At 41.0% G+C, this 26,988-nt stretch overlaps 1 protein-coding gene across 2 annotated transcripts; it reads right to left on the bottom strand.

Annotated features, from left to right (window-relative positions):
• Positions 1-1,229: 1,229 nt before the first annotated feature.
• ICE2 (interactor of little elongation complex ELL subunit 2) lies at positions 1,230-26,932 on the bottom strand. Of its 2 annotated transcripts, XM_017817011.1 has the most exons (15): positions 26,884-26,925; positions 25,831-25,935; positions 22,991-23,258; positions 22,135-22,254; positions 20,749-20,883; positions 20,277-20,393; positions 19,115-19,274; positions 17,472-17,656; positions 16,033-16,969; positions 14,615-14,793; positions 13,039-13,168; positions 7,413-7,497; positions 7,268-7,318; positions 5,994-6,249; positions 1,230-3,666 (listed from the first exon to the last, which is right to left on the bottom strand). In XM_017817011.1, exons 1-15 carry the CDS (start codon positions 26,910-26,912, stop codon positions 3,475-3,477), a joined length of 2,949 nt encoding a protein of 982 aa, XP_017672500.1. In that variant the 5' UTR covers positions 26,913-26,925; the 3' UTR covers positions 1,230-3,474. The 2 variants fall into 2 exon arrangements, with proteins under 2 accessions (XP_017672500.1, XP_017672501.1); XM_017817012.1 differs by lacking the exon at positions 25,831-25,935 and having other exon boundaries at positions 26,884-26,932.
• Between the last annotated feature and the right edge of the window lie 56 nt (positions 26,933-26,988).

Here is a 26,988-nt window from a genome sequence, read left to right as displayed (position 1 = left end):
TCAATCTTTTCCTAATATCCTGTACACAGACAGCGCCTACTGTAGTCCTAGGAGTTTTTGCAGTCCAACAGAAAAGGTGAAGAGGTTTTGCCAGTCCCAGATGGGAATGAAAGCAGCCTGTAAGTGATTCATCGGTGCACAGTGCAAATGAAATTTAAAAACCCCTCTTATACCATAGAAGAACAGTTAAGATTTCACAGCCAATAGCCCAATGCAGTTATTCCCACCAACACAAAGAACTGATAAAAGCTACATGGGTTTGCACATATGCCAACCAGTCACCTCAACTGCCAGGGAAAAATGCCTCTAGTCCCCCAAAACTAACTTCAAACTGTCTGACCATGACACAAAGCCATCAGTTTAATCTCCTAACAACCACCACGGAACGGGGAGAACCAGATCTTATCCCCTGTTCCCAGAGGGCTCCTCCCATGTCTAGGGCAGTGGTTGGCAGCTCCAAGCTGAGTGACCAGTTGAGTTGGTCCCGGGCAGAGCTCTCAGGGCTGGCCCTGGGCCCAGTCCTGCTCAGGACTTTTCTGCCCTCTGATAACGTGGCTGAATCAATCTTCACCCACTCTGCAGATGACAGCCCATGGCAGAAGAGGCAGGTACAGTGGGTAGATGAAGAGACAGAAAAGATACTCTTACAACAGTGACAAGAAGCAGTATCATCATGGCTAGGCTTTGCCAACGAAGATTTGGGAAGCAGTAGCTATATTTAGAAACAAGCCGTACAAATTGCAACATAAACACACACACCCCACTCCAGACAGAGCTGAAAATTGAAATTCCAGGACAGGATTGTGAGATCTGTGGGCTTTTTCTCCTAAACTCAGTGGGTTGAGGCTATAAAAAATATCAGGAATTTTTTGCTGTAGAGCAACACTCACCTGGAGGGTAAGAGCCAGGCCCACTCACTCTTCCTTCAGCTGTGGTTTCCTGCTTCCCACAGCTTTACAACCCACGTCATATTCAGGAATTTATACTCTGGTGGCATCACAACAGTCAGGCTCCCCCGGTTCCTTCTTTCTTCTTTAGCTAACCACCACTTCAGGAACAGTCCAAACAGAACCAGTGACCCAGCTACTCATATCCAGCACATCTTCTGGCTTTACTGAAACACTTTTTACCAGTTATTTTGTTGACACATTTTCTTTGTTTCAAATTTCAGATGTTACTGCCTGAAAGAAACACGCTACCCCTTTTCCCTTCTCCTCTCATGAAACTCCTTTAAATAGACTTATTTTTTATTTATAAATGGAGTATACTTTGGTACTTCCACCTGTGGCACGTGAACAAAACCTTTCAAAGCACTAACTCAGAGCAAATTACTTCAGTCCCACTTAATCCAAAAGAGATCAAACAAAACATAACTGAATTAAAAAACCATCTCACGTGTTGTATCCAAACTCCAGAGTCTCTACCTGTTCTAAACAGATAAGAAACTACAATTAATATGCTATCATTAATAACATACTAGTGTAACATAACAGTATACTATTAAGAGAAAAAAGCAAGTCTTTTAGGCATATAGATATATGGGCAAACAGACCATCCATTTCTGACACATGAAACTGCACCAGGAAACTAAATTCTATACAAGTCTGGCAAAAGTTTTTACATCTACAAACTGAAAACTGCTCTGAATCCTCCACACAGAGTCAGCTATCTGGAAAAATGACTCACAGCTAAAATATTCCTATTATGAGGAGTCACTAAGGGCACTTAGGGTTTTGAATCAGAACCGTTTGTAATTTGCAACCCCCAGTTCAGCTTGTCATTAGCTTATTACTGCAGCTAAAAGAAGCAGTGGAAAAAAAAAAAGAATAAACTGAATAACACCATGAACATATCTAACAGTTGGGGAAAAACCCACATCACAAAATGCTCTGTATTTCATGAAGAACAGTTTTTAATATACATTCACTGTTTCAGCCTGATTTTAAAAAAAATCCTCCCTTCAGGATTTTGTAACAGATAAACTCCAGTGAACAATTTCTTTGTGTTTACCTTCATGACATTCAAACGTGTCATGTCAAGCCACAGTGAGCAGAGGAATGCTGGATCAGATGTGTGTGCTGGTAACTTCCTTAATCCAAACAAAAACCTTGGAAGAACACCTTTGAGGCCTCTGGTTTCTGTGACAGCAGTTTAAGCAATGCATCCAAACAGCTCTCCAGAACATCAAACAAACATTGGCTCAGACAGTTTAAAATAGTTGTGTTGTTTACAAGACAAAAATGGGAAAAAAATTATTGGACTCATTCTTGGAGCTCTCTAGAATTCACGAGCTCTTCTAAAAACGGGAATTACAGGGAGAAATCCAGAAAATGTAAAACAGAATCACAGAATAGAATTTTCAAGCCTCGATTTCAAGGCCTGTTTGTGTTGAGATTCTGTTTGATGAAATACTCCAAGTACATACCCTAAACCAGCTGCAATGCAGAGAAACCTTCCCTCCCCAGCAACCCCATTGCAAACACAACAGAGGACACCAGCATTCCAAACAACTTTAATTTCCCACACAACTCCCGTGCTCCAGGAAACCACATCACACTGCTTGGCCTTTTCCTAGACAGCAAGGAACTCCTTTCCTCACTGCAGGGGCTCCAAACATCACTCAAACTGCTGATGCACAGCAGAGTCTGAAGGGTTTTGGAACATGACTAAGGCCTTGATCCCATCACTTGTTCCTCCAGGTAAACATCACCACCCCAGGTAAGCACTGCTGCACCTCCAAGGGATCTTAGAGGACATTCAGGCTGCAGCCATTCAGAAACACAGTAAGGAAGTGCAATAGTCATTTCTGAGGACACACCAGAACTCAAACAATTCTTGGAAATTGTTCTGGGGAAGCATAAAAGAGATTTAATTTCTTTAGCTGTGCAAAATGTAATGGTTTAGCTGTGTGTGTTTCCCAGTGCAAATTTATGGCACGTGCTATTCAAATACACACAGCTTTTGTTCCCCAAGCCTCATTTGCTACCCCAACCTAAAGAGAAAACGTTTAAGTTATTTAAGAGCTGGGAGACACCACGTGTCAAAAAGGCTCGATAATGATCTTGAAGTTGTTCTCCTTATGCACAATACACAAAGTAAAATGTAGCTTTAAAATATGCCAGAATAAAAATCTGCAGCGATTCTGGAAGAATTCAGAAAACTGCAAAGTTATATTTCTGGTTGTTATGTGGAATCATAGTATTGTCACCCACTGCTTCATTCTTCATGATGGAGGTGTGCAAAAACCCCAAGGCCAAGAGAAGACACTTTTCCCCTGTAACCAGCCAAGGGGCCACTTGCTTTTTCCTCTGACTGAATTTGGGATTTTCCCTTGAAACACTTCCACTGAGGTACGAAGGGGTTAAAGGTTTAGGAAATGCTCCAGCCAAGGAGCCATTTCCCTGCCAGCTTGTTCTGCCTCCTCTGAAGATGCAAGAAAGCCCCAGATTTGTTGTTGCCTCTTGTTCTCCATTCCTACTTCAGTTGCATTTTGTTGTACTTAGTGTTCCATCTTTTCTTCATTTTTCTTTGCTTGCAGAAATTCTTCCCCAGCTTCTTTGGAGCCACACCTTCATTTCTCACAGGCTTTGCTGGCTTGCCTTTTGTCTCCACAGCTCCTGGCTGTCCCTCACAGGGTGTGTTCCACTGTCCTTTTGCCCCAGACATCTACACACAGAGGGGGAGAGAATTCAAAGAAAGAGCAACTCAGAACACCAAACCAGAATGAATCATCTTAAATGTGCAGTAAGCACAAACATATACAAAAACATTCAGAGCCAAAGAGACTCCCAGGCCACATCTGGGCTGGAGGGCAGGCCCAGCTGGTTTCCTGTCACAGTGACATCTCACCAGTCCTGCCTCCTGCTCATGCCTGGATTTCCTTTGGCAGAACCCAACGTGCCCAAGGTAACCAGGAACAGATGCACGACTCCAGTTTGCCCTCAATGGAGTCAGGATGTGGCTAAAACGTGTACCAGGGCCTAAGAACCATCCCAGAGCCTGCCAAGCCAGGCATAGTTAGCACAGGGCTTTTACACAAACGAGTCAAGGTCTGCTGAAGAAAAACAGTGCTTGGAAATTTTCTCACTTCTGAAGTGTCATAACTAGCTGTTCAAACACATTAGAGTGGGATCTTCGGGGCATTTCCAAAGCATGACAGGCATCATTACCTCACCAACATAAATTACAAAGCACCATGGACTCCTAAAAAATTTCTATCAGAAGTTTCTTTAGAGGCAGATAATTCTTCTCATAATCAATTCTACATTGTTTTCAAAACAACAGCAAAAAAAAGGAGGTATTAATGACTTTAAGCTATATTAACTTTCACTTATCCTATGTCAGAAGATGACATCAAACACCTAAAATATTTTATTTCTTTAACTTTGCTCTGAAGAAATGCAGAAGATAAATGCTGTATAAAATTTTCAGTAAACAGGAGGAAGCCACCCATACACAGTTTCATATTTCTGCCTGAGACATATGTATTCTCCTACAGTAAGGTACTTCCATGCCTCTACACATACCATATATGCCTTTAATATAAAATAACTTATTATTCTTACTTTAGAAACAGTATCATGCATCTGTGTTATGAATGTTGTGCTGCACAGGGAGCAACACAGCAATGAGAACTGAAGTTTCTGTGTGTCAGGGAAGCCACAGGAATTTCAGTGAAGAGGCAGATGATCAATGGCAATGAGTCCAACTGAGCTACCACACTTTGGAGGGCTCAAGGGAACACTGACTTTTGCTGTGGACAAACAGTTATCCCCACCTGAGCTTTGTTTAAAATTATAAACAACCACAAACTGATCCAAGACTCTCCCCCACTCCAGCTGCAGAAAGCAGGAATCACTAAGTTAAGACAAAAGCCTTCAAAGAATGGCATGAAGGGACTGAGGGAAGTACTAAAACCTTCAGGAAAGACTAAAGTCACTTGTTTTTGTGCCTTGCCACACACAGAAGTGTAAAAACTGCCAATTTTCTGTGTGTGGTTGATCTGCTCACAACCCCTTGTCTCCATGACATTTGGGGTATCAAATATTTACAGTTTAAGTGCTCACTGCACACTCCACGGTGGAAGCACAATCTGGATTCCTCTCCTCTACCCAGCCAGTTATTCCCAATAAACTTGTAAGACTTTAGTGTCCTAGCCCTCAAAGAAATACCAGTTTCTGCTGAAACAGTTAAGTTAAAGATTTTGAGTTCTAGGGGAAAGACAAAGAGACAAGTAGAGACCAAGGCAGAACTGAAAAAACTGAAGCCAGGTTAAAAGGTCCTTCCTGAAAGCATTTGAAGAAAAAGTGCATCAACAAAAAGCACCACCACAGAGGCAGAATTAGAAAATCCTTATAAATGCAAATATTGTGCCCATTTCAGCTGTACTGCAAGCCTATGAATTACAAAGCTTTTCATTAAGCCAAATGCCACATTATTTCTGTTGTCCAAAAGTACCACTAGGTCATATTAAAGATGCAAAACTTCATTTTGCAAGAATTTTGCCATCAGATGAGAGAAAAAAGATTAAAAAAAAACAAAACAAAACAAAATGCAGTGTATCCCAGAGAACTGTACTAAGAGCCCAATGGATTAGACCCTAACAGCAGAATCCACCTCCCCTGGTTTTACCTGTCTACAGTTGTGCTAATCATTGTCACTCCTGTAGTCATTAGAGAGAAAATGCCAACTCTAACAGCCTGAGTCCTACAGTCAAAGAGGCCCATCCTGGTGTGCAGATGCATCTTACACAACGTTCCATTTCCCTCTGTTAAGAGCACAACAAACCTAAAGGTTTTTCCACACTGTCATGGTTAAAGGTGGGTGAGAAGAACCTCCCCTAAACCATTTTCATTCTCATGTTTGGTAGTGGATCCAGAACTCCAAAGGGTCTCTGCTCCCAAAGACAACAGGTCACTATGTCAGTTATACACCCCATGGAAAGAAATCATTTCTAAGCTACTAATCTGCTTTCCTAGCAATGGGACACTGACCCTGTGCTTCCAGCCTTCCTGGGGGGCGGGTGGGAAGGTGCAGGGCACTCTGCCATGGCTGATGTGGTAGGGCAAAGGAAGGCTGGGATCCAGGGGCACCCATGGCACAGACAGAGTGGCAGGGACAGCAGGCAGGTCACAGTGAGCCTTGTGTAAGTTATAGGATGATCTTGTGCTCTTGTCAAGGGAACTCTTGTAAATTGAAACGGAGGAATCTCCTGCAGCATGAGACAATAAATAAGAGCCCTCCTGCAGACTAAAAAGAGAGAAGATCAAAATGAAAAACAGTATTTAAATGGGTGGTTTGGTTTTTTATTTGATCTGAATAGCTATTATGTTCTTAATGCAAAGCAAAACATCTTTAGATATTTACTTATCAGTCCCTGTTTTATAAAAAGACTGTGGACAAGAAAGCATTAATTAAACTGTATTGATAAATACACACTAATTACTGTGCTTATAATGTATTCTTAATGTACTAATTTATCAGCAATGTACAGATTGTCATCATATTCAACTAAACATGCAACTGAAAGCCATCCACATTGGGCAAACTCCAATTCCTTAACCAGTGTTTTACAAAGCAGAAATACATCTGTGGACACAGACACAAAGCACAGACGTGCTTTCAGTATACACTGGGGCAAACAGGTTTGCAGGAAGGTAAATGTCAACCAAACCATGAAGCTACAAAAATTATCAAGTGCAGGAAAACTCCTCTGTAATTTGAATTCTGAGAGTTGCACTCAGTGCAAGAAACCTGCTTCACAAAAAACCTAAACCACTTGCAGTCTGAAAGTCTTGAAGCAGCTAAATAAAGGAGCAGGGGAAAGGCTGCAGTGTTGTACAGAGAAAGATGTGCTGTTTTAAGTCAAACTAAGCAGAAGTGAACACAAACAGTATTATTTCTACAAATTAAGCAAAAAGACTAACAAAAGCAGATGCCCAAATGTTACATGTCAGCCTATATACATAATATTCCAACTCACTCCTGCAAACTGTTCAATCAGCTCAGAAGGGTCCAGTCTCCTCTCCTGAAAAACTGGTTCATAAAAATCAAATTCTTATTATTTTGCATTATTTGGACAAACCTTGTAATGCTGAGTACATTTTATACAGTACTGCATTATGCCATGATAGACCTAAGAGAACCTGTAAAATATTTCATGTGTCTGAAGAAATACAAATCAGAGTAGACAAGCATTCTGCAGAAAACACAGGATTAGTTGGGGAATGTTGCAAATAAACACAATTAACAAGAGTTGAGGACTTACTCAGACACTTTCTTCAAAATGTGATGAAGTATATTTAATGAATTTGCAGGCCTGTGAAAGAAAAAAAAATACCAAAAGTAGTAGCTTTGCAAGGCTTGTTAGGATTTCAAATTCATTGCTAAAAAAACTTACTAAAAATACTCACTTGATCAATCCAAGTTTTTCCCTTAAAGTTTCTGGAGAAATCTTTTCTAGCAGAATAAGCTTTGATGTGAAAACATCTATATGTCCTGAAAAGAAATGCAATAAATACACTAAAAATAAAAATGAACAAATGTAAAAGCACAACATGCAGATCTAATGCATTTTTAAAAGAATAAAAAAATTGTACTCTTTTAAAGCACAGAACAGTGAAAATCATTTATCAATAATGCACAATAACAGTAAAATGTAGAGCTGCTTGAAGTACAGACGTCCATAGCTGGACAGTCTTTGTAAACCAGGGGGATGCCCCTGACCCCAGGAAATCTTACATTTTGGGTGATGTGTGGGATACACAACCTTATTTTCCCATGGCCTTCATCTCATCAGTTAGTTTGTGACTTCCCAAGTTCACCTGACCTTTGTCACTGTGATCCCTCACTGGACAGATCAAAGTTGACTTTTACAACACATTTACTTCTGAGTTTAATATACTTGTTTTTCTATTCTGATACATTACATGAACAATTGTGCTATTCCATTTTACTGGGGATTTTGACTTTTGTATCTTGATTTTTTTCCCTCCTCATCTGAAAAATCCCAACTTACAACTCAAGCCTTGCTCCTGGCAAATGATTAAAACTATTTGCCTTGACAGAGTGAGGAGCAACAATTCCAAGCTCTCCTCATCCCATTTTTAAAATGAAGGCTGCCCCCATTTCCCTTGGTAAGCACTAAAGATCCCCAGCACAGCCTGGCCATGGGTGTGGTGACCGTCCCTCACCCCTGGTTCCCTCTCACGTCCGGGTTTTCCCAGAAATCTGTTCTATTCCAGCTCCCACGAGGGGCATGAGGAAAAGGCAGCATAATCAAATCCAGCCTACTCAGTGAATTTACTGCCTTACTATAAATCTGCCCTCCCAGGAAGTGTAAGTGCTTCAACTGCACAGTTAAAAGTGCTGAACCAAAGCACTTCACCTCCCAAGCTAAACGTCACTGGCAGTTCATGTCTGGTGGAAGAAGACTAAGTAAGAACTTTCACTTTCACAAAGAAAAAAACAATGCACCAGGATAACTGATTTGTTTTAAACACTGCACATTTGTTACTTTTCTTGATATCCATATTTTGTGCAAGACATTTAATGTTCTGTGTTGCTCACTAGAGGAAAAAGGGACTTGGAAGTCATCATTAAAAAAACAATTAAAAAGAAATCTGAGTTCTGTATTCCTCATCAGCCTCTCCTCAAGTCACAGGCTTCTCTATTTCTAAACTCATTGACAACATAATGGGGAAAAAATAAAATAATAAAAAAATATACCTATGAACTACTCCCATCTAACTTATATAATTGTATCTTATATTTGAGAAGTGACCAACTGAAAACACCTGACATTCAGTAAGTTACTCATACAGTAACATACAGGGTTTTTTCCAACCCATTTTTTAAATAATCTTAATTTAAAGTGAATTCAAGTGAAAGTAAACTATTCTTGCACAAGGTTTCTCTTAGGGACTTAATGCAAACAAGTGAACAATGGTCAGGGTAAAATGCTCCCATTAATCAGCAAAGGTTATCCCAAGTTTATTTACTGCTTAGATCAAGTACAAGTGCCTTATTTGGGACACTTGTCACAGAGATTAGTCCCTTTGCAGAGGCAGGACTGCCTATCTGAGCAGCAGGAGACTTAAATCACCAGGCAGGCAAGGTGCTCTAACAGCAAGAGGAAGACAGAGCTCCAAGCTCGTTTGATGATAGAACACAGAAAATAAAAAGCTCAACCTCCTGTCAGCCCTTGCAGCTCCTGCAGGAGGCCCTGGGGACACCGGGGCTCTGAGTCACCTCCTGGGCCAGCACTGCTGAGTCACCAGGCTGAGCCGAGATTCCTCCCTCCAGCACTGAGCAACAGCTGTGGGGCACACACCGAGGTCCAGAGAACTTTCCATCCACACTTATTTGACAATACAAAAGATGGTTGGGATGGCGAATTAAGCCTTTTCAAGATAAAAGAACTTCTAAGCTGTTCCACCCTTCCACACTCATACCTTGGGGTAAATTTTTAAAAAGAGCTGTAAGTCTATGGCTTTACAAAGAGTTTGATTTAAAAACTCCTTTATTATAAAACACAATAATTCACTAAAAATAATTCAAATTATAGCATAGTCTCAGAAGTCAAGTCTGCCTTTCTGCTTACACCAAACACATAATTGCAGTAGTCTTACTTTCAGGTATTAGATTAATGAGATATTCATCAGAGAATGAGATATTCACCCCATTTGAAGCTGTCCATAATTCCAGGATATTATCACCCTTGGAGAATTGTCCCTGGAGTTGCAGGACAAAGCTTTCTGTTGTAAAGAGCCCACAACATCCCATTTTTTCATAGCTTCCTTAGATACACAAACTGAAAGGCAGAATTTCACAGCTACCTTGCAAATTTTCCTCAGAGCAGAAAGAATCCCTGAGTAGAGTATGATAACAGCATCCTATTAAAGGCTGTGGGAGATGCTCTGTCACAGAATGGGTGTTACTTCCATATGTTTTTTTTATCTACCTCTGTTAGAAACCACATGGCAGTACCAAAAATCTGCAGTCCCCAACTTGTCTACCTGAATAAATAAGAGTGTTCTGTCAGTATCAAAAGCTGGCAACATGTTGGGAGTCCCAACCCTGTATCTGCAGCTGACTTTCCCCCCCCAGGCTGGGAGTACAAACTGACTGTTGAGGACAGGGACAACCCCCAGTGACCCTGTGCCTCCTCAGAGCCCACAGAGCCAGAACTCCCGTGGGCCCCAGGGTCTGCTGCTGGAAAAACGTATCCAGGAGCTGCCAAACAAACAGCACTGGAATAACCAGTGTTTCTCAATCCCTGTTTCTCTCAAACACATGAACAGAGTGTGCTGAAGGCCAGGCCACTCAGCCTGCCAGCCTCGGGCCCTGGGCCTGTTCCATGAGCAGGTACCCGGGGAGGAGACACAGGAATCCTCTGTATGGGCCAGGGATGGCTGGTGGGGCTGGAGCAACCCTGCACAGCCAGCCTGCTTCCTCCTGCACTGCCACCAGTGTCCCAGCCTGTCTTCTCCTGCACTGCCAGGACTGTCCCAGCCTGTCTTCTCCTGCACTGCCAGGACTGTCCCAGCCTGTCTTCTCCTGCACTGCCAGGACTGTCCCAGTCTGTCTTCTCCTGCACTGCCAGGACTGTCCCAGCCTGTCTTCTCCTGCACTGCAGGAGTGTCCCAGCCTGTCTTCTCCTGCACTGCCACGAGTGTCCCAGCCTGTCTCCTGCACTGCCAGGAGTGTCCCAGCCTGTCTTCTCCTGCACTGCCAGGAGTGTCCCAGCCTGTCTTCTCCTGCACTGCCAGGAGTGTCCCAGCCTGTCTCCTACCCTGCCAGCAGTCTCTGTTCCAAGGGGTGCTGGCTGAGCAGCCTCCTGCCAAGCCCTGCCTCAGGTACCCTGTATCTGATGGCAGATTAGACAGAGCTCCACTGCTCCCTCTGTGTGCTCAGCAAACACATCACTCTCTCCCTGCAGTTCCACTGCTTTTGACTCCGGAAATGTTATAAAACCCTTGATAACATTTTCTCCAGGCAGCCAAATTGCAGTGCAATTCAATATACTGGGCTGCTTGTTAAATAATAAGAGAAGAAATGCTTCTCTTATTGCACAGTAAGATATAGTTAGAAATGGAGAACTGTGTACACAATTAGCTCTTTGTGAGGGTTTTTTTTAAGGAAGGGAAAAATCATAGCAAATATTGCTTTTCAAGTTTAAAAATAGAAACATCATTTCCATTAAATATGGAGAGCAGACAAACATGGGATCAGCAAAACTACTACCTCAAATACACTACATTTCACATAAACCCTATAACTCTATGGTAGGATACAACACTTGTATAGAAAAATTATAAAGCTGAAGTGGGCATTTCTAAAATAGCACTCTGATGTGAGTCAGCAACAGCAGAACTGTAATACAGTGCACAAGTGGAAAGGTTAGGCAACCACAGGCCACCACTGCTGCCATAACAACCCTACAAACCAGGCTTTTCCTACAGGAATGCCAGGCAGCCCCACTGCAGAACATTCACTGCACAAAGAGCACCACCCTCACTCACAGCACGTGCCAAGCATATTCTAAATATCAACCAGCCACCAAGTTGCAAATTTTCCCTTTTAAAACCTCATTAATTACAAGATAATCGGTATCAGAAAGCTCTCTGTGTGTTAAAAGGGTTGTTAAAAAAATCTGGCCACATTATTTATATGCATTTTTAACTTCTCTACAGAACATACATCCCAACAAACACAAACACTTTCCTGATGTTAAAATGTCATTGTACAAGCATGAACACAGCATTTTCTATGGGACACTTGTCAGTGAAACTTGCCTCATAACACTGCATTTCTGACGTGCTTGGCTTATGCCATTCTGAATAAATGGCCTTACAAGCCTATCTTTCTGCTAACATTCCCAGTCTTTTAATTCCTCTTTTATTGCCTTTATTTGCTGTGCTCTGGATTTCAGCTGCCATCTCTTCTACACAATATTTGTGGTTTCCTGCTCCATTCTCATGGAATGTTACTTCCAATCCATGGATTCCATTATATTATCTCCTGTTTCCATCTGCAGGACAAGGAGTACCAAGACCATCTCTTTGACAGAGATATTTCAGGTCATACCACATATTAGGAGATTAAATGTCACGGATCATTTAGAGATGGACAACGGAAAAATTGGAAAAGACACTTAAGTGAAATCATCCAGTGTTCAGAATTCCTGAGGAACTCTCCAGCTATGGGAAGAAGCTCTCAGTAATACTGTGCTATGTATTTTTCTTCTTCCTCTTAGGAATTCCAGTACTGCCAAGCCAGAAAATTGTTTCCAGCACCTCAGATATGAGACACTTGTGAAGTGTTTTCAAAGAGTGTAATTTCTCCGGTTTTTCAATGACAGAACCTGGTTTACTCTCTTGCTTGGTTTTCCTCATTGTATCTTACCTGTCCACACGTTATCAGTGTAGAAATAACAACATTATTTCCTGTTTTCAATGATAAATAAGTAACATTTGGCCTTTTCCCACACTGCAAGCTGAAAGGCCAAAGAATCAGCATCCTCTGAGCCACATACCTGCTCCTCTGTTCTTCTTCTATTTTGGTACACAATAACTAATTTATTTATAATGTTTTCACAAAGTGATAAGATATATTCACAGCTCACATTTCATCAAGAAGTATTTTACCACTCCTGTGATAATTCATGATGCATATGAGACATTTAAAAACCCAAGAGTTAAAACCTCCCCCCAAACCCCAAAGATACTTTAAGTCAGGAAGATTTCTAACTTCAGAGAACTGAATCCACATTACAGATACATTTGTCTTTAAAAGAAGAATAAATGCAGTTCTGCAAAACAAACATTAATGGATACTATTTATCTAAATCCAACCTTGGAATATCCTCATTTACCACCCAACTCAAATTTTAGACAAAACACATACTCAAAAGTGGAAAACAAAATGGGAAAGTTAAAATAAATAAGGACATATGGACTAGACCTTTAACAAATATGTATCTCCTCTGTTCTACATACATACACATTTCTTAGGAAGAAAATCAACACATGAACTTACCAATATAAAATAAACATTCAGAATGCAACAAACTCTCTGTCCACAACTGACACACTTCACTTTCTGTCAGAGCTTCCACACCGTAATAGGCCTGGTATTCTAGTTTGGGCAGCAGGAATATGGGAGTAAGCTGTAAAAGAGAGAATAAAAGAAAAATCAGCACTCACTGTCCAAAAATGTCCACAATTTAACTACATTTTGTAGGTTATAATGCCCACAGTCCCCCACCATAGCTAGAGCAACACAGACATTACACAGACTTTGTTTGATGGCTCCCACTCTGTGAAACCCACAGTACAAACCCTGGGGTCCAGAGACTCTGTATTGAATAGAGGAGGGTGACAGGGACAAAACCAAAAAAAAGAACAGTGAAAAAGGACAGGCAAGCTTTTACAAATGATAAAATTCTGCTGCTGAGTCATTTTTACATGCAACTAAATTAATTTGAAGTTTACACTTCTGTGCTCTACTGCCCTCTGCAGCAATTCAAGAAAAAATACACTGTATTTCTGATCTGCTGATTATTAGTGGAATCCTGCCATTTATTCCTCTTGTGAGTATCTCACTTGAAATTAGAACCTAATGCTTGGAGTCTCATTTGAAATTAGAGGCAAACCTTTGTGTGTTAACACTGACACAGAAAACAAACCTCTTGTTACTGACAAACCACAGTTGGAATTGCAGCAGAAATTAAAAAAAATAACCAAGTGCTCAGTTTGCAAATAACAAACCAAGCAGCTATTCACAGGCATTTCTGAGCAGTGCATCACTAGCAAGGGATGCTATTTCTTCAAAATCACATTCTGAGCACAGAATCTTGGTCAGGAACCAGAGCTCCGAGGATCCACTGCCTCTCCAACAAAGCATAAGCACCTCCCGACACAATCACAGCCTGCCTGCTGGAATTCTGTCCCCCCAGGAGGGACACACCACATCAGACGTGCTGGATGGTTCAGAGGACTGGACAAACTAACACATGACTGAGCATTACAGAATAAGCTTCCTTTCTCCTATGTTACAAGGCATATTTCCATTAGAATTGCATTTAAACCACTTTATTCCGTAAGATAAACCATTTGCTAAGATAATGTACCCCACAGTATCTTCAAGCAGAATGAATAGGATCTCTTTTTGTGTCCTGTGTTGTTCATTTTATCTCCTACTTCTCTGCTTAACCAGGCACAAAAGTGAGGCTGAACTGGGCTTGGAAGTATGGAAGATGATGAACATTCTCAAAGCCTTGGGCCAAACCCCCATCACTGCATTAACTGTTAAGAACAGCTCAAACTGACATCAGTTGACATGAGTATCATTATCCCTGCATATTACTGCAGTAAAAAATGGAGATTCATACTTGCTTATCTTCTAATCAAGCAGCTTTAAAGTAATCACAAGTTATTCTTCCCTCTCTTCCTACAGCAAATATTGACTTAAAGAAGACCCACACTGCAGAGTTCTAATTAAATGTACAAATTGTCTGAGTGAAAGCACAAATGCCATAAGGGACTGGGAATGCCAGAGATGCCACTTGGGCACAACTGTTAAACAAAACCAAGCCATGAAAAGCTAACAGCACCTTTTGGGTTTTTTTCTTTCTGTGGTACCGTGGCAGTGACCTCACTTTCTGGACAGTGCAGCGCACCAGGAGCAGCAGCTCACCCAGACTGAACAGCTTGTACACCACGTTGCCCTCCTGAGGGGCTCTGTACTCCGAGGGGGCTTCTTCAAGCAGCTCGAGTTCACTTGGCAGCTTTCCTGCAGAAAACAAAAAATACAGGAAATCACAAGCTTGTACATTTTTTACCATGAAGCTAATTAGCTTTTTCCCTTGTAGGATGTTTTTTGGTTGGTTAGTTGGTTTTTTTCCTAAAATTTGTTTTGCTTCCTGAGATTTTCAGGTGGAAACTATTTCATTAGGCACAAAAAAGTCACTTACATATTAAAAAAAAGTTTAAAAACGACTACATTTGGAAAATGCTCACTTTATTAAAGAGTGTATTTTTAAATAACCCCACATTATTAGATTCCCCATACAAATAGAGCTGTGACTCCATTTTTGTAGAAATGTTACAAATACATTTAACATTAAACTTGGAGCTTCTGTGCATCTTTGAACATATTCTGAAATGCATACTGTGGGAGATGTTGTCATGCAAGGGACTGAAAGTTATTTTCTGTTAGTAAAATATATAACTTAACTCTGGCTTTCTGCAAAACAGACATACAAAGAGGTGTCAAACTGTATCATTATGCTTCCTATTCTCACACAGTCACTCTGCCGTGCCAGCATATTGGTTTCACTATCTTTATTTAAAAAAAAAATCACATTTCTATTATCAAATACCTGAATTCCAGACTCTGCCTGTTTAAGAGACAGAGAAACAGAAGAGTATCGTGCTGCTCAGCCCTTCAGACTGAGGGAGGAGAAGTGGTCTGGCAGTGACTACTGAAATTCAGTTAAATCAATAAAAATGTAGGAAGTGGTAACACAATTTCAACTAAATTAGTTGTGTTAATCTACAGATTAAGTAATCAAGTATTAAGATTAATTCCTACATGATCAAATGCATAATTTGATTATATTTTTATTCTACCAAAAAAGTCAAATAGTTCCCTTTTTGATTGACAAGAATCTGTTTTTGCAGACCAGACTACTAAAATATTTGAATTTTGGTGCAAAAACTCATTTCACTACCACGTTATTTCTTTTCCTTGCTTAAAAACTTTGTGCATAACAGTTTTTTGTTTCCCTACAGTAAAACAGTATTTCACATTCAGCTCTGTGGACAAAAAGCTCCCAAAATGTTCCCTTATGTGTGCAAGACAGGAATTAACAGCACCTTCTCTGTGGGAGAATCAAAGGCACATCTCTAAGTAAATGTAACAGGTGCCCTATTACCACATTCTTCAGATGAAGGATTCAAATGTTTTTCTGTGAAATTTTATCCAAAATTGGACATTTTCCTCCTCACACAATGAACACACTTAACTTACTCTTTGGCACTCCCTCAAAGAGCCAGGTCCAGGTGTTCCTGCTGGGATTGGAGGCAGGGGCTGGCCCAGCTTCTGTGCTGGAGGTCACCGGTGGTTTTGGGGACGGAGGCCCCTGGGCTGGCACAGCATTAGGATTGTCACAGCTCCCCACTGGCTCGGGAGCTTTTCGGGAAGGTAACTTGAGAAGCTCAATTTGCATTTTCAGAATCTGTCCCACAGGATCCAGCTCTTTGGATAACTTCCTGGTGGGTTTCCTGCAGGCTTTCTTTCCCTGATCCATGGAAAGTGAGCCATCAGCCACGCCTGCTGAAGGGATCTGGGTGGGAGAAGGAGACTCTGCAGGCTCTGCTGAGCTATCCTGGGCAGTGGCTGGGGCAGTTGTTTGGCACCAGTCAGTGTTTTTACTCTCTGAATCGATGACCAAACGTTCCTCATCCGTGTCACTGCTGCAGAAGGGAGGCTGAGTCTCGTGGCTCTGGGCAGCATCAGACTCTTCCTTGTCACTGACTGCATCAGACAGAGGATTTGGGCTTGTTTCATTGTCCAATACTTCCTTGGTCCCAACACCCTGTGCTTTGTTCAGTCCTGTCTCCACTGACTCACCAGGGGAATTTTCTCCAGGGCTGAAGCCTGGAATGCCATCTAATGATGGAAGCTGCAAACTGGCACATGCTGAAACTTCCTGCTCACAAAGGGGGGTTTTCCCTTCTTCATCTCCACTGTTTATAGTGGATGTAATTTTCCCCCCCATGTTTAGGCCATGAGATAAAACTTTAGCAGTGTTACTAACTGCAGGAAAAGTACTTTCCACTTTAGAAGTTCTTGAGAGCTTGGCAGATGCTCCAAAAGTTTCCAGTTCTGTAACATCATCATCAAAGTCCATCCCTGTGTCATCTGGAAGGGGAATCTTCCTGCACTGGTAGGTATCAGAGGACACCTTAACACAGGGATGAAAAAGTAATAATATTAAGAAAAACCAACCAATAAAACAAAGCAAGAAACAGAATGTGTTAATCACAAAAAAGGCACAGTCAAGTTGAAAACATGAGAAATGTTCTACTATCCATATTTTGACTGTTGGGAAAGAGGGGCAGTAATGGAAAAAATGTTCCTGTTTAACATGGAATAATTGAGTCCTAAGAATTGAAGGCCTTTCCAGAGGGAAATTAAGTTCAGAGAACTTTTCCCACTGAAGTAACTGATCCAAACACATTTTTTAATGAAGTCAGCAGTAAAGCTGAGGTGCCCATGGAGTAGAAGCATTTAAAGGAACTCTACGGACACTTTATAACAGGGTCCATAACTCAGCAGTAGAAAAAATGTCAACAGAAAACCTAAATTTTCCTTCATTATTAGAAAAAAAAAAAAAGCAATTTAGGAAATAGAACACAAATTTTTGTTTTTGTTTGTTTTATTTAAGAGTAAGTGAACCTACATACATCCCACTGGAACAGATTGTCCTCAGCTGGTTTGTCCATCCATACATCAGAAACTGAAACATAGGATGTTTTAGTTGCTAGGAAATCCATTGGAATTTCATGGAAGATTTGATTCCTCTCTCTTACTGTCATTTCTTTTCTCAGCAGAGGTGAATCAACATAAACCACTTTAGCTGGTTTGCTACCTTTTCAAGAACAAAAAGAGATTGAGTACATATTAAATGAAAGGAAGAAAGACTGTTGTATAATGTAAATAATAAATCTTTCAATTTTCAATTATGGTCAAATCCATTCCACATTCACAGAAGAAGAAATGAAAAACGATCCCCTCATTCACCAACAACAGAAAATACAAGTATGTGCAGGTGCAGTGTGAGTGATGATGGGCTGCAGCACCAACACACACCACGTTACCAGCTGAGCACATTTCAAACACAGTTCTAAATAGGCAATTTGGAAAATAAGAATTTAGGATCCATCACTTCTTACACTGCATTTTATCATCAAATGTGTTCTGTTCTCCAAAAAGCTCTTTTTTTCTCCCTTGGGTGAGAGTCAGTTTTTCTTTGTTAAGTCTCACTGCCCAGAAGTGAAGGCTGCACTTTGTCTTTAATCAGTCCCCATGTCTGGGCTCTGCTGCCCCACGCTCCTTCACACCTCACCACACTTCCATGGGAACAAACAGAAAATCAAAAACTAAAGATCAGAGTCGTGCCCTGCCCACATCACACAGAAAGCAAAGGCACACAGGGAACACAAAAATAAATTCATGCAAGGGGTTGGTCACGGGGAAAGGTGGAAAAGGAAGGAGCAGAGAAACCCTTCAAGAAACACTAGGTATTTCTAACACATTCTGAATGTCCTTTAGCTGTTCACTTGGGATCCAAAATTAAGTTTAAAAACTGTAATGCTGATAACAAAAGGAATCAGGCATATCTTTACTGATAAAGCAATTTCATTTCGTGTTGGAAAGCACAAAATTTGTAAAATTTGCAGATATTTGATAGCTTATTTAGTATCTTCAAGTCTGCTTTAGAAAGCACACAAGGACATTCCAAGACAACAAACATTATAAATACTCATAATGAATAAACCCTGGTGTATTTAAAAAAAAAAAAGAAAAAGGTTATCAGGAGAGGAAATCTATATTCAGGTTACTGAAGGAGGGCTTGACAACCAAAGTAAAGCATTCAGATGAATTCATCAGTTTATTAAAAATATTTTTTGTTGCAAATGGGAAAAGTATCTCCATGGATGTCCACTACTTTTTAACTATTCCATGATGTGAATAGATACTGTTAATTCCAGAAAATGTTTGCTCTTTTCTTTTTCAGAATGGCTCTTTTTTTTTAGCTTATTGAAATCGGTTCACTTGATAATTTTAACAGCTTCATGCAGTTGGTTTCTTTCCAAGGATCACAACTCCCAGTTTTGAAAAGCAAAAGGATATTAAAGTGGTTTTCTGGTTTGCTTTGTTTATTCCCTGAGTGGAAAATATCTGTGTGCCCAAATTCAATGTTTATGGGGATAACTGTAGAGGTTGGGACTATTCCCAGTAACAAGGTGTAGAAAACTATAAGAAGTGACCCCAGATCAGCTTTCGGGGTTTTGGACAAAACTTTTATAACAAAAACATCCCATACCTGCAACAGTGACCATTTTAACACAAACTGGAATTTCCCATTGCTCCTTGTAGTTTAGTCCATGATTATTCAGTAAAGTAAATAATGATTGATTACTTAGAACAACTTGAGGACAGTATTTCAAAGCAAGTTTTTCTGCATTTGAATCTGAACTAATATCCTAAACAGAAAAAGAAAAAAATTATTTCTTTTAAAGTTCTTTTTTTTTTAAGAAATATACAGATTTAAATTTACAAGAAAAACTCCAAACCCAAACAAACATGGATCAATATCCCCCCTCAAAAGTCCAAATACCACCACAGTGCTTCAGAATGAAATGAAAAAGAAGAAAACTCCCCTGAAGGTTTCTGGCTAAATCTTATGCAATCACATAAGCATGAGATAACGTATCATCTTAACTTGTACTTTCAGTTCATTCCTATAAATTTGAATCACTGGGTTGAACAGGAATTTAGATGATCATGAAATACAGGAGTGCACTGAAGAAAAACAATCCCAAACCAGATTAACTTGCAAATATATATTACAGATTTTCCTATGAGTTAAGTAATACCACAGTAAAGATGTGTAATATTGAAGTATGGTTAGAACTGCCCAGTTTCAATACCAATTACATATAAAGAACCTCAAAACAAATACAAAACCATGAAGAATACAAATTCAGAACTGACATGATAAAATTGATAAACACTGTGAGGACACATGTCCATGAAAAAGGACCAAGAAGATAATGGAAGCACCATGAGAGAAGGAAGGAAAATCCAGCTGTGCTCATGTTTTCTGCCACCTGAGACATCACCATATTCTGTTTACAACTGTAACATCTCTTGGGGCAGAGCTCATTCTCCTGCATCTCCTCTGTTCCCTTCTTCAGCAAAAGTGTCTTTGCAATCACAGTGTTTCTGTTCAAGGTTTGGGGTTTGATATGTGAACAAACTCCTTAAATTAGCAGATAACAAATTATCTGGAAAAAACAGTCCAAAAAAATCAGTTCTACAGAATGCAAAACTCCTTCATTTTCAGGGTGGAAGAACACAAACAAACAGCAGCTATTTAATGGTGAGGTGGAATGGAATCTAACAACTGTTCAACCCAGAAACAGGATCAAAGGGCACTTGGGTACAAAATATGCCTTCAAAATGCCAGTGAGGAGGTTACTTACATTATGCATAATCTGAGCCTTTTTTTCTGGAGTTATAATAGATGTCACACTTTCATAATCTGTGGGCAGCTGAACGGGCATGGCAGGGAAATCTGTTTTACCTCGTCTTGCTGTACCCTTGGAGGAAGCAAAGAGAGTCAGGAAACAGCTTTAACAGCATCTTGCTGACCCAACATTGCACTTCTTGTGAGGAAAAACACTCATAATTTATGCAGCTGCATTAGAAAGTTGTGTTATATGAAAAATATACTACTACTGTAATCTTTTTATGGCAAACATACAGTGGACAGCTTTACTACCAAAATAATTTTATTAAAGTTTTAATTAATAATTTTAATTATCAATTATAACCCCTAATCCAAGCACTGAATAATAGCTGCAAAAATCCCAAATCCTTGTGTAACACAATCCTGATGTAATTCTACTTATTTGACAAAAAAAACAAACACAAAACCAATAGATAAGGTATTACCATTGCAAGAAGATTTTTTTCCAGCCTGAAGGTCAGCTGTGTCTGGAACTTCCCTCCCATGATACTCATGATCTCCTGGAGCGTGTAAAACTCGGGATACTTTTGCACATGTCCAATACAGGCACGGAGCAATTCCTAAGGTAAAGACAAAAATTGTTTATGCATTTGTATCTTCCATAAGAATTTCATTTTGAAGTTTCTTCTGCCATTGCAAGTTGCATTTAAACATTTGCAGATACCTGCAAATCCACCTACTGAGATTTACAATATTCTTACAATCACTGGTGTCAGAACTGACACATATTCTAAATTCTCCTCAGCCCTCCATATGCAAGACTAACAATGTATGCACACGGGCTCAGACCAATCACTAAAAAATACAGTTGAGTACAGTTTGAACTGTGCTAAACTAAGTCATTACTTTATTATCTTTTAGTGGAACTAGTATTTTTCTGTGTTACCACCCAGTTTACACAGGCCTAGGTAAAAGGCACAAAGGTAAAGACAGGATGATTCCACTGGTGTTGAAACTCACTATCATGTCAGCTCCAGATAACTTTTATATCTGGATTATGCATTTAAGACATTTCACTTCTATTTAGTAACTAGACTGAATTATTTTTGCAAGTATTGTTTAAAACTAAATATGTGCCCCTATTTCATTTTTAAATCTGGGTATCAACCTTACAATAAACAGGATTTCAAGTTTGGAGACACATTTTGTGACCAGATGACAGAATCACTTTGAAAAATAGACACAAGATATAACATTGCAAAACCAATCCCAGTTTTTAGGGAAAAGAAAAAATGCAAGCAAGGTTTTTGCCTGAACATGTGCCCAAACTCTGCATCAACCCATTAATGGGAAAGTTTAATGAACCTCTATTCTGGAATTCCTTTTCCAAAACCCAAGAATGATACATGAAGTTGCATTCATGTTTGATCTTAGAAGCACCAAAGTGGATATTTAACACAGCATGAACTTGCAGATGATTATGATTAAAGCCTGAGTCACCTCTGATTAAAGAGCCTCTGTAACATGCTACTGTAGAATTTAACATTCAGTCCAGTGGTGTGTATCTAGGAGCAACTTCTTAATGTAAATGCACACCTAAAATGCAACTTCTCTGTTCCCAAATATAAAGATGCACTTTATTTAACTGAGGAGTAACTATTTTCACATATTGCCTTCAGTGCCTTCATTTGTATCATACCTTACTGGCTACAATGAACCACAGGCCAAGGGAAATGCCACCCCCGTCTCATCCCAACATGGAATCAGCACAAGTTCAGGGACCAGCACATCCCACGGGCCGTGCCTGTGTATCTCCTACACAATTCCAATGGGATTAGCTCAGAAAAGACGGAATGGCACCCGGCACTGACCTCAGTATAACGCAGTGCATCTTCCGAGATGGCATCGTAATCCTGGGCACAGCTTCTTGCAGCATTTTGGGCAAATTTCATAAATTCTGCTATTTCATTGTTTACCACTTCTTTCATTTGCTGGGGAAAGGAAAAATCGACTTTTAAAACAGAACAGAATCCTCTATGCTAGGTATTTAACCAGCAAAACTTCCAGAGAGGCAGTACAGGCAATGGTACGAGGGAGGGCGTAGATTCCACTTGCTGCTCAGTTTGGCAAATGCTCACAGGTTCACTCCAGGAAAAGAAATTTTTGTGAGGCCCATTTCCTTAAAAAAAAAAATCCCAAACCAACAAAACACCATCACCCAACAAACAGCAAGCCTCTTTTGGTATGGTGCTTTATAAAAAGAAAGGCTGCAGGACATTGTTGACGAAGTTTACATGATAAAGCCACAAAGTATCTGACTCTGACTTCCCCAGAAATTGTACCAAAAGTAACAACAACGCAGTAGATACTCATGTGCCCAGGAACGACATTCCCACTGTTATGGCATAAAACAAAGGAATTAGCATTAAAAAGGAAGCATGGGAAACCAAATGGAATGGCTCAAAAACATTTGCTGTTAATTACACTTTACAGGATTCAGCTCAAATGATACTTCCATCCAACAAGGCCACAGCCATTTAAACACATGGCTAAGGCTCAGCTGCAAGGGTGCACTCGAGCCCTTCTACTTCTGTGAGCACTGATGTGGCAGCACATCAACAAACTGAATTTAAAAACCAATGTTCCCACCTTCCCCTTTATTCTTTGTAACAAAAAAATTGTAGGGCTCCCTTTGTGACACTGCTGTGTCCATAGCTGTGCACTCACCAAATATGTGAACAGTTCCCTTTGACTTGCTGCATTAACTTGAAAATGGTTGATTTTTTTTGAGTACTTAGTCATCAGATATAAGTATGTTTTCTGCTCCTTCTCAGACAGACAAGAGGTGAATGGATAGGGGAGCCTGGGTTCTGGAAAAGGATGATCATCACTTGTGCCTTTGGCCTCCGCCTCAGCTGACTCTGTGGCCTGCACGTCACAAGGCTGCCTGTTTTCTGAAGAGCTTCCCAGGGCTTCCACATTTTTCTTTGCCTTTCTGAAAGAAAAGTAACAAAGAATCTGCACTTTTCACATAAATACTAATATTTGTCAGAATTAATAAATAAAGGCAGTCATGCAAGCCTAAACTTCAAATCCAGCAAAATGCTCTGAGAGACACTGTGCTCTTCCAATTCCTGGTCTATGCCAGAGGATTTCTCTTATTCTGAAACTCCACCTGGACAGTCAGACTCACCCTCAGTACCAGCAGAAGGTTTGCCACTTGTTTAAAAACAGGAAAAAAAAAAGTAGTGAGTTTTTTTCTCCTTAAACAAACTGGTGTCTGTATTAGTCTGTATACTCAAGATTGAGGTAACAAGCCAAATGTGAAATGGATTCCTTGCTCTGGAAACACCCATCATTAATGAAAAGATAAAGAATCTCCACATTTCATCACTCACTGATGGCTGGTGTTCAGTTTGCACTCAGAAAGGTCAAACTTAAAAGTCAGTTATGATAGTAAAGGAGAAAGGCTTTTTCTAGTTAAGTCTTTCACTGTAAAAGAAGAAAATTTAAATTACTTCACTGTAACACCAGAAACTCCAGATTTTAATGAAGAAATTCTTACAGAGCACACAGTTCAAGAGTTTAATTTTCTACTCTAAATAATGCTGGAATGAGCCACCACAAATGACATTAGGCCAGGGCAAGGGGCACAGCTGCCCTAAAAACAACAAAGCTGGTTCTTAAAACCACTCCAGTACATGAATGCCAACCAGCTCAGCCCTGCTCTATTTAAAATAATTGTTCTTAAGAGAGAAAATACTTAAGGCAGACAAAATGAACATTAACTGCTGATCTTGGAAAAAGCATATTTTTAAGATACTATTTCAGCAGTAGGAAACATCTCTAGTGTCATTCAAACCCAGCAGTATCACATCCACAGCTCTTAATAACACTTCACAGCTGTCTCTCTGGATACAGGGATGTGTCCATCCCCGTGGCACAAACTGGCAAATTTAATTAAGCTGGAGCAGCGACAAGATGCTGACTCAGATATGCCAATGTAGGAACATCAAGAAATTCTAGCAGCTCAAATTGGCTGCATTCAGCACTGAATGAAATGGCAGCACATCAAGATCATTTCAGTATGCAGTGCTGTCACAGGTTTCACCGGGGTGCAAACCAAAATAATCTGACAGAGCTTTTCTGCCCATATTTACAGCACTATCCTTCACTGGAGCTGACAGCTTAAATTTGCCCCTTCATTTTATCAGCACCCTGCCTTCACAGCTTCTACACCAAGACTTAAGTAAATATCTGTCAGAAACCCCAATATAAAAACTGGCAAATTTCCTACAGCTTTTCCTTTCACATTTGCTCCAAGAGGTTTAATTTCTCTGCCCCCTGACTATGGCCACACAATCCAGTTCCATCAGTTCCTGATTTTTCCCAGTTGCAGCCTCTCTGGCCTCTCCTGGCTGTAAACTCACCTGAACCACACACAGCTGAACACAATCCCACTCCTGAGTGTCTACTCCAGACACCCTTCAAAGGAAGAATCCTACAGTAGTATCAGGTGTACCAGCAGCGAGCTGTGAGGGCTGTGCTCATCTCTTGCCAGTTCCAAGGAAAGCTGCTCCAACAGAGATGAACCAGAAAAGCCTTCTCTGGTTAAAGATGTGGGATAGAGAGAGCAGGTATTCCTCTCAAGTGGCATGTTCTCATTGTCAGTTCATAAAAATACAGTAATTCCCCTTTTGCACAAGTTATCTCTCCCCATGCTGAACTTCCCCCTCGGAGCACAGGAGCTCCGTGGTTCTGTGGTGTGCCTGTTCATTCCCCAGGAGACACCTGCACCTCCCTGCCGGCTTCACAACTGCTGAGGAAAACCAGTGCTCTAAACACAGCCCCCCAAATGCTCAAATCCAGCAGCACGAGACAGGCCTTTCACTATGCAAAATAAACACTGATTCTGCTTCCTTAAGGAAAAAAAAGGACAAAAAACCTGCACAAACAACACTGCCTGTACCACCTGTGTTCACACAGTTTCATTTCCCTCTACAGAGTTTCTGCAGTAATCAAGGAATTAATTGTATCTCCACTGCACCTATGGAGTTGGGTTTATGCTCCCGTGCCGTTGGGTTAATGAAAACAGTGCTGGCTACTTCCAAAAGACAAAAGTGAAAAGGATTTCAATGTACAGGACTGTCACCCTTCTACAAAGTGAGAAGACACGGACAGACAGCGAGACATGAATCCCTAAAAAGCATTAGGTCTGGTTTGTGGGTTACAGGCCCCTCGCCCTGACCAGTTAAGGGTGTGGGTCAAACTTCATCCCTCTTTGGTAGGTAAGAGAAAGCAAAAACAGGCACCAGCCCCAACAAATAACCCAACCTCTATCCCAAAACCCTCAAAATACCCCCTTCAAGACAGAGAATCCCAGAGGGCCCAACCTGGACTCCTCCTGCTCTCTGAGGTGTCACAGCAGCTGAAGCACAGACATGCTGGAGGAGTCAGTAACAAACCCCTGTGTGCCAGAGAACACCCAGCTTTCCCCCAAAACAGTATGAGACTCTGTCCATGGGATGATAACAAAGAGCACAAGGTGATAACGTAACACAATATACCTTCTCGATAAATGCCACAGTTCAGACAGGCTTGGAGACAGGGAATATTTGTCATAAAGTTCGTGTGAGAAAAATACTTCTTTGCCATTTTTTGGTGTAATATCCCTAATAATAAAAAAAAAAAACACAAATACATTGCAATACAAAAAAATCAAAGGCCACACCTGCCCCCAAGAAACAAAACCCAGAATAATTTATAAAATAAAAGAGAATGCCTACACAGTGTTTCCAGATTTCCTCTTTGTGGAAGTTACAGACATACTAGTTCCATCTGGTTTTCAACAGTAAAATACACATTCCTTACAGTACAGAAGAACAGTTTCACTAATGCAATATATAAATTCTAGATGCGGTGAGAGAAACTGATGGTAGTTACACACTTTCATATGTTCATCAAAGAAAACCAAACTTTGGGTTAAACTTGCTGGAATTTTTGCGAAAGATACACCGTTTTTTCTTCTTCTTTTTTTTTTTTTTTTTCAGAAAAGAGTTGGTTTTGTTTTCTACACTGATCTTACCGTCAATATTTTTTTTTTTAATGTAGCCCTTCCAGTGTACAGGGTTTATACGACACCAACCTTCCTAACCTATTGTGAAAAGTGTAAGAAAGGATTTATTTACGTCTTACCTCACAAACTAATTCAAACCCATCACACACAAACTAATTCAAACCCATCCCACCCCTCGGTTAAAGGAGCCGAACTACGTCTTTGCGGGGCGTTTCGTGTTAGAAACACGAACAACGCCACGGCCCCGGATTTCCAAGCCCTCGCTGTCCCTCCGCCGTGGGCACACACGGACACAGAGCCCCTCAGGGAAGGGATTCCGCTCCTCCCGCTCCCGCGGCGGGAGCGACAAGGAATGGCTCGCACACCCTCCCGCCCGCCCTCAGCGCCGGGACGGCGCCGGACGGGGCGGGGACCGGGTCTGCCGCGCTGCCCCCAGACTGCGGCGCGTTCTACCCCCGGCGGGGCAGCGCGGGGCCGTGTCTCGCTGGCCCCGCCGTGTCCCGCTGCCCCCGCCTGGCTCGGCCGGCACGGGGTACTCGCTCACCAGCTCAGCGGCGGCCCCGCGGCCGCCATCTTGGCACGCCCCCTCACGCCACTGGCCAATCAGCGCCCGGCGCGCGGGTCAGGTGCTCCGAGCCAGCCAATAGGG

This window comes from Lepidothrix coronata, unplaced genomic scaffold (genome assembly GCF_001604755.1).
Source record: "Lepidothrix coronata isolate B3197 unplaced genomic scaffold, Lepidothrix_coronata-1.0 Scaffold58, whole genome shotgun sequence".
NCBI classification, from domain to species: Eukaryota; Metazoa; Chordata; class Aves; order Passeriformes; family Pipridae; genus Lepidothrix; species Lepidothrix coronata.
This window is presented reverse-complemented; position numbering and strand designations above follow the sequence as displayed.